This window comes from Buceros rhinoceros, unplaced genomic scaffold (genome assembly GCF_000710305.1).
Source record: "Buceros rhinoceros silvestris isolate BGI_N320 unplaced genomic scaffold, ASM71030v1 scaffold1295, whole genome shotgun sequence".
Taxonomy (NCBI): Eukaryota; Metazoa; Chordata; class Aves; order Bucerotiformes; family Bucerotidae; genus Buceros; species Buceros rhinoceros.
This window is the reverse complement of record NW_010413255.1, coordinates 71835-89047: the sequence shown is the minus strand read 5'-3', so window position 1 is coordinate 89047 and position 17213 is coordinate 71835. Positions and strand designations below refer to the sequence as shown.

General features: G+C 42.5%; 1 protein-coding gene across 1 annotated transcript in view; it reads left to right on the top strand.

Moving 5' to 3' along the window:
• Nucleotides 1-17213, top strand: part of PHF21B (PHD finger protein 21B) — a 42218-nt gene that overhangs the window by 24141 nt on the left and 864 nt on the right. The window contains exons 6-11 of the mRNA XM_010136650.1: nt 5278-5354; nt 8148-8202; nt 11697-11719; nt 13104-13262; nt 14269-14344; nt 15299-15402. Of these exons, the coding sequence (XP_010134952.1) occupies nt 5278-5354; nt 8148-8202; nt 11697-11719; nt 13104-13262; nt 14269-14344; nt 15299-15402 (494 nt within the window). The remainder of the gene's footprint in view (nt 1-5277; nt 5355-8147; nt 8203-11696; nt 11720-13103; nt 13263-14268; nt 14345-15298; nt 15403-17213) is intronic.

Sequence of the window (17213 nt, the reverse complement as noted above, 5' to 3'; positions counted from 1 at the left end):
TATCTTTCACAAAAACTTCCTTCCCTCCATTTCCCCTCTAATTTTTTTTTTGGCTAAATGCTAAAAAACCCCATACTTGTAGTGGGATTGTGCTTTTGCGTGAGAGCCACTGGCATGCCTTCCTGGGCTTCTGAATATGAGTTCAAACAAATATTGCACGTCACCTAAATGCCGTATTGCCTAGTGTTCAGTTTACTTCTCCAACCTTCAAAAAATACCTTGCAAGAGTTAGCAGATTTGTACCTTTCTTTTCCTCAGCTTTGTCTTTCTGGAAGCATAGATGAGAGGGGAAAACAGTTTGTTCAGCGAATTTACCAGTGGTGTGAGTTGAGTTGTGGACTTCTTGGCAGAGCGGGTTGGTTCTCGTGGACAGAGGAGACAGAGCTATTTTTAAGGAAAAGTCTAGAGCTCGATGTGTTTTAGTTACAAGCTCAGCTAATACAAATTGCTGTGGTTCCACTGGTATAAGGAGAAAAATAGGAAAATCTAGTGTCTCTGTCGGCTGACAGTGATTCTTGATCACAAAAAATGTTAACGATGATTGACATTTATCACCCATCCCATGGACTGCCACCAGCAAAATACTTCGGGATTTCCAGTGCACTCAGTTTAAGTTTTATGTGCTTTAGAGTTAGGCACACGCTTAGATGATACTGTGCTGACTCCAGAACTATCTACCATTTTATAGCTTGTTCTCTTTTTTCCCTGTGCTTCCACTCCTTGGTTTTAAGGGAGGCTGTGAATTAGGGAGAAAATAGCATCTTAATTGTAAGGCCTTCTGTGGGTCCTGTTGCCTTTTTCCAATGTCTTTCCTCTTTAAATCCATATTTTAGAAAATCATTTAATGTCCCAGTGACTGAGAATTTGAAAGCAGTTTAAAGAAACTTTAAGCCATCGGTCTTTTTAATCCCTTAATGGTAATGGATTGAAATGGAAATTAAAAAGCTACAGCAATTTTGTGAGAAGATTTATAATCCAAAAACTGAAATGATGGCTGGATCTTGTATTCTTTGTCTAAGGAAAATAGGACAGCATCTGAAATTATGCTGAAGTGCAAATTGTGCTTACAACCGGGAGTAATTCATTTTGAGTAATTCTTTACTCTTTTATTTTATTGGAACTAATAAATTGTGTGGATTTAATGCTTATGTTCAAAACACCACGTACCACTTTGCTCCGTTCATTCTACAGCAAGCGCAGAGATGCACATTTTGAACCTGACTGCTACACCGGTAATCCTCCCGAATCAATTCTTCCAGACAAATTCACTTTTTGTATTCCGACTGTCTTGAAATGAATGACTCCCACCCAGAGCTGTTTGCTAAGGAAAGGGTATTTCTGCATAAGCGTTGGTGACTACAGCTGTCCAAAACAGCCTTATAGTTTTCACATGCTAAAGGTTTTATTTTAGTGCTGTGTCCTATTTACAGTTTTCAGCCATTGCTATTTATCAGCGAGCAGTCGTCATTACACAGTTCAGTTTATTTTCCTACTTCTAATGTATTTCTCAAGTTCATACTTTTGGAATTAAACCGTCTCAAGATTGGGTCATTAAAAGCTTGTCCACTCAGTATCATTAATTCACAGCGTTACTGCGTTTCTTAATGGTATTCGTTTATCTTGTGGTGGAGGGCTACGCTCCACTGCGCTATGGGTTTTTCTACCAGCCTCGCAGCCTTTCACCTGACACCCAGAGGAGTATCTTTCCCCTCTCTGGCAGAAGAGCTCTGCGCTGCAGAGCCCTGGTGCGAGGCGTTTTTGAGGCCTTCACCAGTAAATGTCCACAGCTGCTCCCACCGACTGCCGTTCTGCAAGGTACGGCTTTCCCTGAAGGTAAACCGTCATTATGGGCCTCGCAGAGTGACCAGGCGGAGCGTTTGTTGATGACGACAGCAGCTCATTGAAGCTTTGCCTCCAACAGAGAGCTGTTTTCCAATTTATTAATCTCTGTCGAATGTATTGCCATTTAGAGTCTTTTAGTTTTGTTCTCTTTGGGTTATATTTTTTAATTTAGTAAACTAAGGAATAAGCCAAATTCTGTGATGCAGTGTATGGTTGTAGCATATTAAATCTCTTTCTCTGGGCTATTAGAACTCTTTTAGCATCTATACTATTGTATAAAAAGAAAAAAAAAGTAGGGAGCAAAACTTTAGAAGAATTCTTTAGTTCAGGTCGTTCTAAAAATGCGTATCTTACTTTACCGGAACAAAATAAACCCCCTGAAATATTTCCATCTAGGTTACTGGAATGTTTTAAACAATTAAAACCGTTTTTTTTTTTTTACTTTATTAAGCCCTGTTTTGAAATACACACATTACTTTTTAGCAGAAGTACCAAGTAACAAAAGATAGTATATGTTTTTTTCTGTTTCGGTGTGATTATTGACAGATGCACTTAGATGTACATACTCATGATATTATGAGCAGGGATACTTTTTGGTCACAGTTTCCATAAATAAAGTGCTCTCCCTCCCTGACGGCTACACCGGGTAGTACATCTAGAGCCACTTCAGTTCATTACTCTCCCTCTCTCTCTTTATTTCCATCTATGCCCACTGCTATTACTTTTCCCCCCATCATCTTTTATCTCTTCCAAAGCTGCATTTCAGGTATCTACCACATGTGTGATTCAGACTCCAAATATTTCGGTGGCCTTGGTGAGACATGTACTGCAGAAATTCTCTCTCATGCCTGGGTCCCAAAAGGGCAAAGAGCTACAGATCCATCACAGTCCTCCTGCGAAGATGCTCGATCCAGTTAGGGACACGCAAAGCTCTGTTGTGTCAAGTTCTTTGTTTCTTTTTCTGGGCAACTGAAAAGTCCTGAGCTTGTTTCCCTGTGACACTTCTGAAAGACTAAGCCTGGGCTGCCTTAAGGCCAGCTTTTCCCTATGCTGCACGTGGGTGTGGAAATGCTGCAAGCCCTGGATTCACTGACCACGTAGCGTGTGTTTTCCGAGCCTGGCTGAAAGAACCATGGCTCCAGCTCACACTGTTGAGACCAGAGAGATATGAGAGGGCCAATTCATCATTTCTTTGCCAGCATCAAGGCATATAGTTCCTCTTCTGTGACATCTCTCTCACCTTTTGACCTTGAGAGCATTTCACTTACAAGACCTGATGCTGAGAACAACCATCTCTCTTCTGGTGGCTCTGGATTCATGTCAAGCACTCACTCTGCTGTTGAGGCCCAATTCACTTTAGAGGATGCCAAAGGGTCTGGCAAGGGTCTGGAAACTTCAGGATAGAGATTTCAGCACAGCCAGATGAGTGTTTCATAGGAAATACTTTCACAGCTGGACAGAACTGTTACGCATACAAGGTACTCTGGTTTGGAATCTGTGTAGCACAGAGGGTGTTAACCAGATGCTGGCAGTGGTTGCAGCCGTGGCATTTATTGCACGTCTCTGTGCAGCCTCAGATCACGTATTTCATGGTAGTGAGATTCTGTATAGCTCCCTGAGACACATGGCAGTGTATGTCTAGCTCATGTCAGACGGTGGATAGAGAGATCTACCTGTACTCTTTGAATTGCCCTAGGAAAAGATGCCTTCTGCCTGCGAGAGGCGACGTGTTGCTGTGCCAGTGGGAAAACTGAGCCAGAATATGCACGCAGTTGCTCTTCTGTTTTTCTTGTCCATACAGATATATCCATCATTCCAAGAGTGGTAGCTTAGCCAACAGTCTTTTGTGAATGGAAAGTTTCAGACCAATACCTTGGACTCAGGCCAGTACAAAATCCATGCAAAGTGTTGGCCTCATTTCTAGGGACGTGATGTCCAAGACGTTACTGACACTGCTAATACCTTTTTCTGTAGCAACACTGGAAGTGGTATGTGGCTCCTTTTACTCTGTGAGGAAGTGATGAACATTTGGAAAGGTGCTTGGAAACCAGACCTATGTGTTGGGCATCCAATTTCCATGTATCGTAAACATCCCGAAAGCTGGAAAGTATCTTACTGATGCATTGCAAGTAGGAAATAATGCTCAGTATCCTGAAGGCCATTCTGTGGTGCTGAGAGTGTTCTGAGATAGACCTCTTCAGCTCAGACTTTGACAAAAGAGGCCAGAACTTGTGCGGAACCAGATAGTGTCCTGAGTTTCTGTTGGATGTGCTCCTGGTCCTCTGGGCTGAAGAGTTAGCGTGAGCGCCAGTTCCTCTTGTTCTGAGAGATTTACTTAGAGCAGGACAGAACAGAGGTATCACCATCACGGGGGGCATTTAGACTAGCAAGTCTAAACCTTGCCCTACAATATTCGCATTGGAAACATTTTGGAATAGAGCATCAGCCTAGCTGTACACGCTTCATGTCATGCAGTGGATGCCGGGTGGCTCTCCTTGCTGAAGTTATGTCTGCTCTTACTTCATTACCGAAACCAAGAGTAGGCTTTCAAATACATGGCTGCAATAATCTCACCATTCCGAACTGAATGAAATTAAATCCTAGCTCGGATAAAAATAGCATTAAACCTGCAGATTTCAGTGGTCGAGCAATCTGCTCACTCTTTCGGTGTGTGTTTACAGAAGTATGCGCATGGCTCATTGTTGCTAAACACAGTCCTCTGCAACTACAGTCTTGAATAGCTGTTGCCATCTAACAGAAAGGACTTCTCTTGTGGTTCACTCTTTCCTGAGCAGGACTGAGTTCTATGAGTCTATCTTCGCACCACTGACACAAATTGTTTCCAGTGACACAAATACGTGTAGAGCTCATAACCACGTTTTGCCTTCTCAGGATCCTGAAGTTGTGTATTTTTGGATGGGCAAATCATCAAGTCCTAGTTAGAACTGAATCTAGCCATGACATTCTGACTGTGTTTTCCCTAACCTCTGCAGGGGAAAAGTAATGTAAATTAAATTTAAAAGGGTCTCTGTGCTTTCATCTGATATGAATTATAAGGCTTAACTGCTTTAAATGCTTCATTTTTGTTAGTAGCCAACGTTGATAGCATTTCAAAAGCTCTCTGCCGATGCTTGCTTGAGTATGTGTCTGAAGGGATCGTAATAAAAATCTTGTAGGCAGCAGAAGTCCACCTTGGAGAAGACAATAAATAAAAAATGCCTGTGTTCTGAATCTTACAAGAAAGAGCTTATTAATGTCAGACCTTGAACTGCAGCAAATATCAATGCTGATGCAACCCAATTATACTTTAGTAACTGAAACTGAGCACAAAGCCCAGGGGGTTGAGGGTAAGAGCATCTTGCTTAACAAGTTACATCTGCATTTTCCCCTGATGAATGAGAAACGCACAACTCATGTTTCTTTCCATGGTTACAGAAATCCAGAGCAAACGTCAGGAAAGAAAAAGAAGAAGCACAGCAAATCCAGCCTACAGTGGACTCTTGGAAACAGAGGTACTTTACCTTCGGCTTTTTTTACCACCGTTCTGTTTGATGTCAACTAAAGGTTTAAGTGCTTCTTATTACAAACGTATATACGAATGCAGAACCACACACTTCCTTGGAAAGAGATGTTGATGTGGAAAAGAAAGGAAAGATCTCATCTCAGTAACTAAGCAACAGGTTTTTCACCGCACAACATCACTTGCTTCAAACTAGAATTCATCGTAGTTTTAATAAAGGCCAAAAGGACTAAATTAATGTGGGAACTAATTACTCTTTCACCCACGCGGGCAGTTCCTGTAGGTCAGAACTGAAGAACAGAAGTGCTGCTTGTGGTCAAACTCACATTGCTATTTCTCTTTTCCGATATTCCAAATAATAAATGGAAAACTTTGATTTTTTTTATTAGTCACATTCATAAAAGGGTTGGTTTAAGAATCACTGTGCTCTGCAGGGGTTATGGAAGCCCACATAATAAATATAAAAATGCATAGTTAAAAATAAAATGCCCTAGATAATCTCTGTTGTCTTTTATACTTAAAGCTGTTGCATTTATAGTAGTAGGAAAATTTGGTCCTACATAGTATTGGATTGCAAACCTGGTGTAAAAACCAGCATATAAATAGACTTTTTCTGAACTTTCTGAATTAACTTTTTCTGAAATTTTTTCTTTGTTTTTGAACTGACATATAAGCATTTATTCAGCTTATTGGAATTTCACCACAGTTTGAGGTTACTATTGGAACTTCCTGCAGGAATGAAACTGATTTGCAGCCAGCTCTCCATTTGAGCAAGGTTTATCTGTGTACTTTAAGCCTGAAGAAAGTGAATTTCTTTATTTAGGTACAAGTAATGCAGAATTTTTTGTCTGCCAGCGTTTCAGATTTCTGTGATCCTTGGCAGACAGCAGAGAGATGAGGCTAAGCAGAAACCCACCACTGTAGTCACCCAGCCCTGCTGAGTGGCTCGATTGTTCTTTTTGTGGAAGTATTGGAGATTTTTATTCTCCAGAGCAGCTCCGGACCCTTGAATTCTTTCAGACCTCTTCAGAGCAAATACTGATGTCCATATGTCCATCATTTAACACAGTAGGGACCTTAGCCTTGCTAGCATTAAATTCGTAGTGTTTTCTCGTAGAAGTTCTTGTCCCAATGAGTTTATTGAAATACTTGCAGCAGGGCTTTGTGGTTGCAGTCTGACTGGTGTTTGTATCTCAGTTCTGCTGGAACAGGAATGAGGGAAGTGTTGGAGGAGGTCTGCTGCATCCCTAGTTCGTATTTCTCATTATATTTATTCTCAAAAGCATATCCTGAAGTGAAAGATGGCTTGGAGAAAGAAGAGTCCTGTGGCTGATCAGCTGTATCCTCTTTAGGAGTTGTCATTAAGTACCGGCCATGGGGAATGCCATTGTTCGAGTAAAATGGAGGCAGATGGTTTTTCTCTGATCAATTAGCTGCTCAGATTGATTTGCTAATCAGTGAGTTGAGGTATTTTGTGGCATTTCAGGCATTTTGGTGCAGTTTAATTTACGGTTAGTCTACTGAATGATCTTTAATTCATGATTGTTTAAATTGAAATTGCATATAAATTAGACTTCTTATTTGCCAATGCCCCTCAAAACGGCAGGAGCTCAGCATCTCTAGTGGTGATGCGAACTTTCCCCTTGATTACAAAAATGTGATGGTCTTGTATCTTCACTTGCCTTCGCTTGAATGTTGTGCTTTTCCTTTTCAAAGCTTTTTTCTTTAAAAAAAATGAGATACGATTCTATTTTCCCACCCTCAGTAGTTGTTTTTTCTTTCTTCTCTTTTTTTTTTAATTATTCTTATTAATGGGAAAGGGTTAAGTTTTGGGCTGGTTGTTTTTTTGAAGGAAGAAAAATCTATTCAAAATTCATTAACAGGCTGGCAGGCACCTGGGTATAAGAGAACAGTTTACTCACCACAGAATAAATAATTTTTTTAGCAAAACCCATCTAATTTTCCTCCACGCAGAGTCTAACAAGACCTAATGGAGGAAAACCGTGCTGTCTGCAGTCCTGCTGCACAAGTATTGGATGGCTCACAGAAACAGTTAGGGGTTATATAGACAGTTAATGAAGCCTGGCTTGATACTGACCAACACCCTTTACCATCTGACGGGTTGGTGATGGCCGCATTGGATCAGTTAAACATCTCATTCAGGTTTCCAGGGATCTGTGGTGTTTGACGATCTTTGGTGACCTCAGCAGACTGAAATCACTGACAGCTCCCAGAGGTCATAAGCATTAACTTCTGAAAGAGAAACACTTTGCTTAGGCCCTAATACATGGTTTGCAAATGAGATCCATTCCTGCGAGCTGTAGGCATCACCGAAGGTGGTGATGTTTTCCTGCAGGTGGGAAGTCTGTCACCGTTTCTGTGTATACCAATATAGATGTCATCTGACAGCAAGAATTCATTACACAGTCTTCCCTGTGTGGACATTGTCAGCTAGGCTGGGAGTTACTCATGCTGTTTCCTGGCTCTCACCAACCTCTGCAACATATCCTGCAACCCGATCAATAACACTTGCAACTTGCATTTCTCTTTTGTTAGTAAAATCTAAGGCACATCTAACTGCTCGATGGAGAACTTGCTGCAAAGCGAAATGCTGCAGCTGTATGGCTGTCTCAGGGGTTAGCACCGACCAGTCCGAGTCACAGAACTGGCTCCTGGACAGCTGCTTGTGTACGAGGGAAGCTCATGGAGATTGTTGGTATGAAATGGCAAGAGACAACCAGAGCACTTTTCAGTGACACTACGGTTGGTTTCTTTTCCCTTGTAGCGGAAACGCCTTGCATCAAATTATTTGAATAACCCCTTGTTCCTTTCAACAAGAGGTAAGCATATTTTTAGTGAATATACTACTATTTTAATGACGTGCTAAATATTTATTAGTAGGATTTCATTTAATTACTGCTAGGGCATTACTTTGTCTAAGGTCCACACAATTTTTAGTGAGCAGTGAAAATAGAAGGTTTTCCTGTGAAAACAATTGCAGAATGAGGCTGAAGGTCAAAACTCTGTAGAAGCAGACCCAGAGTCTCTGCAGTCAGGGGAAATTCCGATCTCTAGTATTGTCAGCACCATGCAGTGAGAAGACTGATTGAAGAAGGTAGTGTGGCCATCCTCGAGTACTTAAAACTACCTATTGAAAAATTGGTATTTAAAAATTAATTACTATTCTGTGCTTTTCATTTGCCTCTTTTCATCAGCTTTAAGAAACTGTTGTCCATCTTTGAGGGCTAGAAATTTACTGCACCTTTTGCTTTAAAATTGAAGGCTAAAAACTGCAAAATTTTTCTGACTCCCGAATCTGGAGCCATAAATCTAGGTTTGATGGCCTTGAAGATGCCTTCCCGTCTTGTGCTTATAAGAACTTCAGATGCTGAAAATTTCATGGTACAAGCCTTGAGAATGAATAACTCAGAGGAGCCATTTGGGGTTGATGATTATTAGGCCATGTGAAGAAGCCCATTCCAGGAAAAATGTGCAACTTCTAGAGGAGGCTAAGAGTTGGGAGGTGGGAGATGAAACATGGAGAACACAGAGTACAGTTTAATTCTTTGGACAAGACACATGTAGGATTTTAAGAGGGAAAGCAAGAAGCTTGATCTGCATTTTGGTAGAAGAGAGAAAGAGTAAAGAAATGTGATTTTGTCCTTGCCCTCCTGCGACCTTTACAACTTAGGCTCCACTGTGGTGTATTAGAGGTAAGGGACGGCAGGCATTTTTCTAAGCCAAGTATTATCTCAGTATTAGGAGCCTTTACAGAGGTAATTTCAATTAAGACAGGAAGATTTGAGCTCTTCAGTGTTTGCCTGATATCCCTGTCGACTGTCATGTTTAGGGCTTGAGATTCACCTTTCTGGCCCTGGCTTGAATTCCTGTTCCCATGGTCGCCAGCTGAAATGCAGTGGTGCTGCTCTCTACCTCCACGACTCCGTATGTGAGATGCAGACAAGTGGCCCACTTACCACGTGCCTCTAATGCACAGGGTCCCCGAGGAGAAGAGAGGTTATTACACAGCAAACAGTTAGGATGGCACGTGTCTTAGCAGGAGCCCATGCTCGTGTGAGCCCCGTTGGAAAGAACATTATTCCTTCAAAATTAAAATTATCATTTACTACTTGTCTTAATCATAGCACTTGTTTTTCCCATGTAAACACACGGGAAAAAACAGGAGAGAATGGCGATGTTAGCAAGCCGTGTGGCAGCCCCTCAGTAGATTTAGTTTAAGTTAGGGTTTGATATCTCTAACACCTTCTTTCTACCATGTGTTGCCCATGTTTCTTGCAAGGAAGTAGGCAAGTGACAGAGCTCCAGTGAGGTGTCTGTCTCAGAGCTGCTTGGAAATCAGCACTCTCTCCCCTTGAACTGTTAATTCCTCTCTGAGTCCTGTATCTTTGGTTTCGCCAGCATCTAGACTCTGTGCTGGGATTCTGCATAGTCTGACGATTGTCAGCCGGTCGTCTTTATAGCAGAACTTCCTATCTGTAGGGGTTTGTTCGCTACGTGCACCAGGCGCCCTTGTGCTAGATGATGTGCAAGCTCTGGACTGAAGACAGAAGCTGTCCCAGACAGCTTGGCACTGCAGTGAGATACTTGTCCACCTTCAGTGCAGAGCAGACTGCCCCTTCTCTTATAAAATGCTCCTTTAAAAACATTGTCTTCAGTTTAGTTTTTCAGCAAACATAAGGCAGAAGTAACTTTATAGTAAAAATGAGCTGAAAAGAGAAAAAACAAGCTTTAAAAAACCCCTGTGAAGTACAGGAAACAACTGTCATTTCCAGAAATGACAGTTCTCAGAAGAGAACAATTCTTGTAAATTTTGAGAAAAATGACAAATAATCAGGATTCATTTATCTGAAAATGTCCTACCTGAGATGAGGTCACATCCCCTGACATGTATCATTTGTAGAAAAGACTCTTCAATTATCAAGCCTCTGTTTATCTGAGTAAGATTTATAACCCCTGAGTGCTCGTGGTGTCGTGTTGCGGTGGATCCTTGTGTGTGCATCTGTGTATATGAAGTGACAGCTACAGATTTTATAAGTCTGTGGTTACTGATGGAACGTATTGCCAAAGGATGCTACAGTTGTTGGGAAAAGTAGAAAAATTTATGGAATAAGAAAAAAATCTATCTAAGGCCGTTAAATATAAAATGAAGATGCAAATTTCAGGTTAAGAAAGCCCATAAACTGCCCGTGTCTGGAAGGATACTTCCCGAGTGGAAAAACTTACTCTGCTTGCTCTGTTCTTGCACTCTGTGTGTGAGTGGCACCACTGGGCTTTACAGCCTTTGGTCTGACTTAGGTGAAGCTGTTCCTTCCTTCTTACGGTCGCCTTTCTACATGTGCGTGAGGTCTGACTGTATCTGCATCTTCACATGGATGCCTACATCAGAGTACAGAACAAATTTGTTACAGGTCGGTCTGTTTATGAGAGATCACACCGGGGCAGCTGTACCCGCCTCGTGATCAGAGAGGGAGCTGAGAACAGCAGGGCAGAAATACTGGTTTGGTTGTCTCCACTCTAATTCTAGGAAAGGCCTCTCCATCAGCTGTTTGTCACTGGGACAGTGTGCATCTGCCTCTTAAAAATCAGCAGCAAAAATTACAACCTGCTGTGCTGTTAAAATTTCCTGGCTCTTTATTTTTGGATCAGAGCGTGATTAATTTCACAAATATTTTTATGTAAGGCTTGGCCTGCTTTCCAGTGGCCTCTGATGGTTCTTGTTCTTATCAGACTGTGAACGCAATCACTACTGACTTGGTTCAGCAAAGGTCAGGATATCTCGGTGGGCGTAGTTCGAAGGTAAAAAGTTGATGATAACGCAAAGCTCGCTCCCCCAAGGGGCTGTGTCCATTTTGGCCATGCATCAGCTGAACATTTACACATGTGATAACGGTAAGTCAGTGGCACCAATTTCATACTCAAGTTAAGCGGCTGCTGAAGTGCCTTGCTGGTTCAGGGCCAGACAGTTCATCACCCAGCAGCCTGAGGTCCTCAAGAAAGACTTTTTGACTACTGCCATGTGGAAAGGAGCTCCACCTGAAAATTTCTGAAAATTTTAAATAGCATGTGCTTCTCATACCGTGACATTCTAGCATCACACCTTTGGACATGAAATCCCTGCGATGTGAATTTTAAAATCTCAAATATTAATGCCACTGATGGCTGTTGCATTCTTTCCTGCCTGCGTTAATTTTGGCAATGTCCTGATCTCCTGTGTCACAGCTTGACTGAAATTACTCCCATAGCTGAGCACTAGCGTTCACTGCAGTGATGTATTTCTCACTAATCTGTTCTCTGCCCTTCTTTCATACGCTAGCAAACGAGGATCCATTCTGGAAGGTACGTGTAGCAAAACTTGCATATTAGCAGTGTCTTTCTTACCACTGTGTAATACAGTACTTGCTTCTGATTGCTGGGCTCTCTGTCAAGGTACAAAATTGCAGTATCCTCGTTGTCTTTCACACTGGTGGTGTGAAACCTTTCCCACTTAACAAAATCTGTGAGTCCCTATGTTAGAATTTCAAAGAGATGAACTCTCGGGCTTTCATATGCAAGGCTTGAGTTGAATCCCTTTGTAGAATCCACTGGTTGAGAAATTGCTAGTCCAGATTTGTGGTTTTAATGAATATTTTAAGAAAGATGAGTAACCATTCTACTTTGTATAGATTAAGTCTCTTTATATTAAGGTTAAAATTAAGACTTTTGGAGCTGGTAATTTCCAAAGAGTAATATTTTGGAGAGCAATTTTCTTACAGGAATTTTTTGAGTTAGAATTCAAGATATAAAGCCTGACTAAATCTATCATGAAACATTATAATTAATATCCCTAAAAATGAAAGTATGCTTTTGGAATTAACAAAGGTACAAAACCGTTACTCTCCTTCCTGGAAAAGCGCTAGGAAAATTTAGGTTTTTTATAATGATTCGCAAGCCATGAGAGTTCCAAAACCAGTAGCTCCTTTATTAAAATGCACTTAATTATACAAAGAGTAATTAACATTGCCACCAGATTAGCATAGCAATTTACTACATGACATTGTAACTTTGTTGATGAGTCTTAGTTCATTTTATATATTGCTTCAAAGTACTAATCAGTCTTGTTGGAGAAAGGTTGTCCGAGCACGCCTGAGCAGAGAACAGTTAGTGCCAGGGAAAAGAGAGGGACAGAGGAGCCCTCTAGAGGAGCTCCCGAAAGCGGGTCCGCGCAGAAGGTTGTGCTCTAGCACGCTGCTTTCCCAGCTGGTCTTTAAGGCAGCGGGCTTGAAACACGCAACTGTGCTTTCCCCCAGAGTCATTTTCTTGCTTCCTTCCTTCTACTTTGGACTTAAAGGACAAGTGATCCACGTCTTGACTTTGACCCGTGCTTCAGAATAGAGCCATGCATGGTGAGACCTGTGTTGGGGTGAGGCATTATCAAAAACAAGTGAAATAATTCCTACTTCTCAAGCTGGCTGTATTAGTCGACTCCCGCCTGCATTTGATTAGTTGGTTTTTATTTTTCTATCTGTTCCAATTTATGGAACTTTCTTCTGGCTCCTTTGTTTGTTTCTATTTATTGTCACATGCCATTATTTCTGCCTTCTTCCACAGTGGCCAGGATCCTTCTGAGAGTTAGGTTTTGTGTTTGAATGAGCCTGTCTGCTGCAAGAGAGGCTTTGAATGCTGTACAGAGGGAAATTCTCAAGGGATTGACTTTACCCAAGCCATCCTTCTTCTCTTGCAGAATGAGATCCACCATGATGAACACTGCAGTGCTTGCAAGCGTGGCATTAACTTGCAGCCCTGTGGCACGTGTCCCAGAGCATATCACCTCAACTGCTTGGACCCGCCCCTCAAAACTGCCCCCAAGGGGGTTTGGGTCTGTCCAAAGTGCCAACAGAAGGTAAGCTACACGGAGCATAGCATGCCAAGAAAAGAAAACGGGGACATCTTGAATTTGAGTGCCACTAAGCTAATCTAACCTATAGTCACAGCTTAGGGGACTACATTTGCTAAAGTAATACCGAGAGGCGTTTAGTACAGTGTGCGTCATTTGCTTCTGGTATTTTCACCATCCTACAGTTAGAACGTACGCTGAGTGCCTGTAGTCACATTGGCTGAGATTTGTCCTTTTAAAATGTCTCTTCATTTCCTTTATTTCCTTCTTTACAATAAAGCCACCAGCATGTACCAGACAAGTAATGCAAATCTTATGAGGGAGACAGTGTCAGAAGGAGACACTGTTCACCAGTGGATCTAAAAGCTGTGAGGACAACACTTCCTTTTCTTTAAATCATGTTTATTACACACCACTATTGATCACAGTCATGTCAGAAATGCTAATTTGTCTAGTTGCGGTGAATAATGCTGATTGCCTGAACAGGAAAACAATTACTAAACCAGTACGGTGTCACTAAATTGCAGAGCGGAGGCTTAGATTTTGCAGCTTATAGAGTTCTTTGTGTTTAGCGTTGAGATCACTGTCACGTTCCTTTGAAAATGTCAGGGGGAAGTTCTAGTATGCAGTTGCAGAGAGCAGAGCAGCCCAGGATTAGATCCGCAAAGTCGTGTTTTCATATGCTCCGGCAACTTCTCCCAGACTAGGTAGATAACACTCCTGACATCTGCTTGTCAGGGGCTGAAGACTGTCTTCTGGCCACGGGCACAAGAAAGGGCAGATCCGTGACCTCCTTTTGGCACTGTTTGGTACTGCTGTTTATAGCCACCTGTGAAGGAGTAAGCCCCAACGAAGACAGCTACTCAGATTATTCTGTTGCTACTTTTCATCTTGCGAATTCTGAGACAAGGACCTTAGATCTGGTCCTGCAATGCTGTGAGGCTGGAGGAGGAAAAATGTTAATGTGTGTCTTTGTGGAGTCCTAACCTTTCGTTGTTTCCTGGGCTTATAGGTGTTAAAGAAAGATGACAATGTGCCATGGACTGGAACTCTGGCTATTGTTCACTCCTATGTTACTCATAAAACAGGTAGGGATTAACACAGCTATTGACGAGGGATTTCCTGCTTGTGACAGGCTATTTGAGTCCTTCCTAGCACTAATATTAAAGTAGTGTTGTAATGCTGCCAGGCGTGATGGCATGATTAAACGAAGGACCATAAGGGGCTGTGACTGGGAACTGCAGGACACGTTCTCTCCCAGTCCCCTCAGTCTGCTCCTTTGCTATCTTGTCTCTTTAAAGGAGCCGAGAGTAATCTCTTAGGAACTTCACTCTGTAGAGGAGGCTATCATCCAAGTGGTGCCGACCTAAGAACAGGGATGAAAATGGGATTTCTGAGGCAGAATCGTATCAAGCTGGGAGGCAGAAAGACAGAGTCAGGGTAGGCAGAGCCGTCTACGTGGGTATGTAGCATGATGCCAGACTAGTGTCTCAGATACTACAACAGTATCAGCTCCTACTTGTTTCAGTATTATTCGGTATCGCAGTCATTAGAAACAGATGTCCTGTGGTATCTGCGCATTGACCGTTACTCTTTTTCATTCCCTCCTGCACTCTTACAATGGGCTGTTCGAGGCATTAGATCATATTCGTAAGGAGCTTTGCAGAGGTTCAGTAATGTTACGATTGTGCTTTCCAGTGAGGGTTGCTAACTGTTGCCATTCCAGGTAGACGACCTGTTCTTAAATATCATTCACCTCTTTCTTGAAGACCTCTAGAACCACATGTGGTCCAAGAATTCATTTTAATTCATCTCAAAGGTGCACTATAGCTTTTGGGTTGTCCCATGTGCTATCCATTGACATGAACACACATATGCAAGCAAAAATTCCAGGTTCATTTGGCTGTACCTGCTGACAAAAGGCTAACGAGACCTGAAACACACCATTCAAAATACGTGCTTCTGCCTTCTGCTGTCAAGCACGCGGTTTTGCTGTATGTCCTTTTCTTAACTTCTGCATCCCTAATCTTATTGTTACACAGTCAAAGAAGAAGAGAAGCGAAAGCTATTAAAGAAAAGCAGTGAGCTGAAGAGTGAGCATAGACAGCTAGAAGAAAAAGATCGACTTCTCAACAATGCCGTGAAGGTAGGACACCTGAGTGGGGACATGGAGTCTCCTGCAGAGACACTGGTAAAGAATTTATGCCTGAAAAACAGGTGTTTTGTGGCTAGAAAGCGAGTTACGCTCCCAAACTGCAGGTGTTGGAAGAGTGAATATGTTTATGTCTGAGGAAAAATGTGGATTTCCTTTATGCAGAAAAGCAAAGCTGCTTTGGCAGGCTGAGGAGGAGAAATTGAATTGAACGTGAATTCCTGTTGCACATACGAAAACCCCCCCAAATAGCCATGGCCGCCCTCCTTGTAGTGCCATACACAGCTCTGATCTACCTAGTGACTGTTCACGGCACTTCCCTTCTCCGTGGGAAAAGTTCGGTCACAAGCATGTCCTCCAGTGGCAGCTGCTCGTCTGTTAGCTCAAAACTCTTGAGAGTAGGTAGGAGGAACCATCTTTATTTGTCTCAGGGGCTGAACATTGTTACAACCTCTCCATGACTGGAAATGGATTCACAATCATTTTCTCCGTGGACTCGTTTCAAAGCTTAACGTTGGCTGGAGATGTCTCCCATGTCTCCCACACATTCCAGGCTGAGGATGAGTCGCTGGCAGTAAGGAATGGGCTGAGTTCAAATCCCTAGTTCCAGTCCTCCGTGGCTGAAGGAACTTGTCTGGGACTACCTCACCTCAGGCCCACTCTTAAGCGGTAGCTGTTAACCTGGCAGCCTCAATAAATATTTGAAACTTCCTTACCCTGGAAAAATCAAAGTGGCAGCTGCAGGAGTACCTGGTCACTACTTGTTTTACTGCTGCTGTTATCCAGAGGAAGCATGTTAAAATATTTATTACATTTAAAATAGAGTGGAAGAAAAACCAGTAACTTATTAAAAGACATCACAGTGGGGAATTCTCACTGTAAGTGTATGGAGCCACCGTCAGCCTAACGGAAACACGTATGTATGAGGAAGTGACTCGGGGGTATGGAATATCTTCAGTAGGTAGGAGAGTACCGTGGGATGAGGTCTCTGGAAAAAGAAAAACATTTAGGGATGCAGTCAGCTCTCAGTCGTATGTCAGGGCTGCCAAGGCCAGTAAGATTTCTACCTAAGCAGAATCAGGTTCTTTCAGTGGGCAACTGTCTTACTTAAATGGCAATATCAGCCAGCGATTCTAGTTACTGGAGATACATCTACTCAAAAGGAGAAAAGCAAGTAAAGGTGTTCCGTCACAGAGGAGTTAGATTTCTGACATTTGCCTCAACAGAGCTTTACGTTACAGAGAGCGCTCTCAGGCACTCCACAGGTGGGGGTGGTATTGTCTGGTAAAAACGGAACACAACTTACCATTCAGCTGAGATTTCATCTGTCTAAACCAACTTCTACGCAGCTCCACGCAGTTGCTTTTCGAACAACTTGACTTTCAAGAAAGCATTTCCTGCTTCCGCAGAGCTGGAGAATCCCTGCCCTGCCCTGGCTGGTCTAGACCGTAGCCAAAGACAAGCAATCTGTAGACAAGTCACCAGTTTTGCAGCCTCTTGGGACCACTGGGAGAAAACAAACAGGAGGTTTCGGACGTTAGAGGCCACCATCACCTTCCATCTGACCGGCTCAGGGTTTGCTCTGCCACATGGTCCCTTGCAGGCCAGCGGAGGGGTTAGAGGACGGGATGTTAGCTACAGCAGTATGGCCTTGGGGAGGGAAAGAAGAATTACTGGTTCTTATCTCTTCTTGGAGAAGGGGGAGATTTGGGATGCCTTCTTTTGGCTCCTGCTCTCATGCTTATTTTCATGTAGGTTTTTATAAAACATTTCAAGTGATTGTGGGGTCCACTTGGCCACCCTGT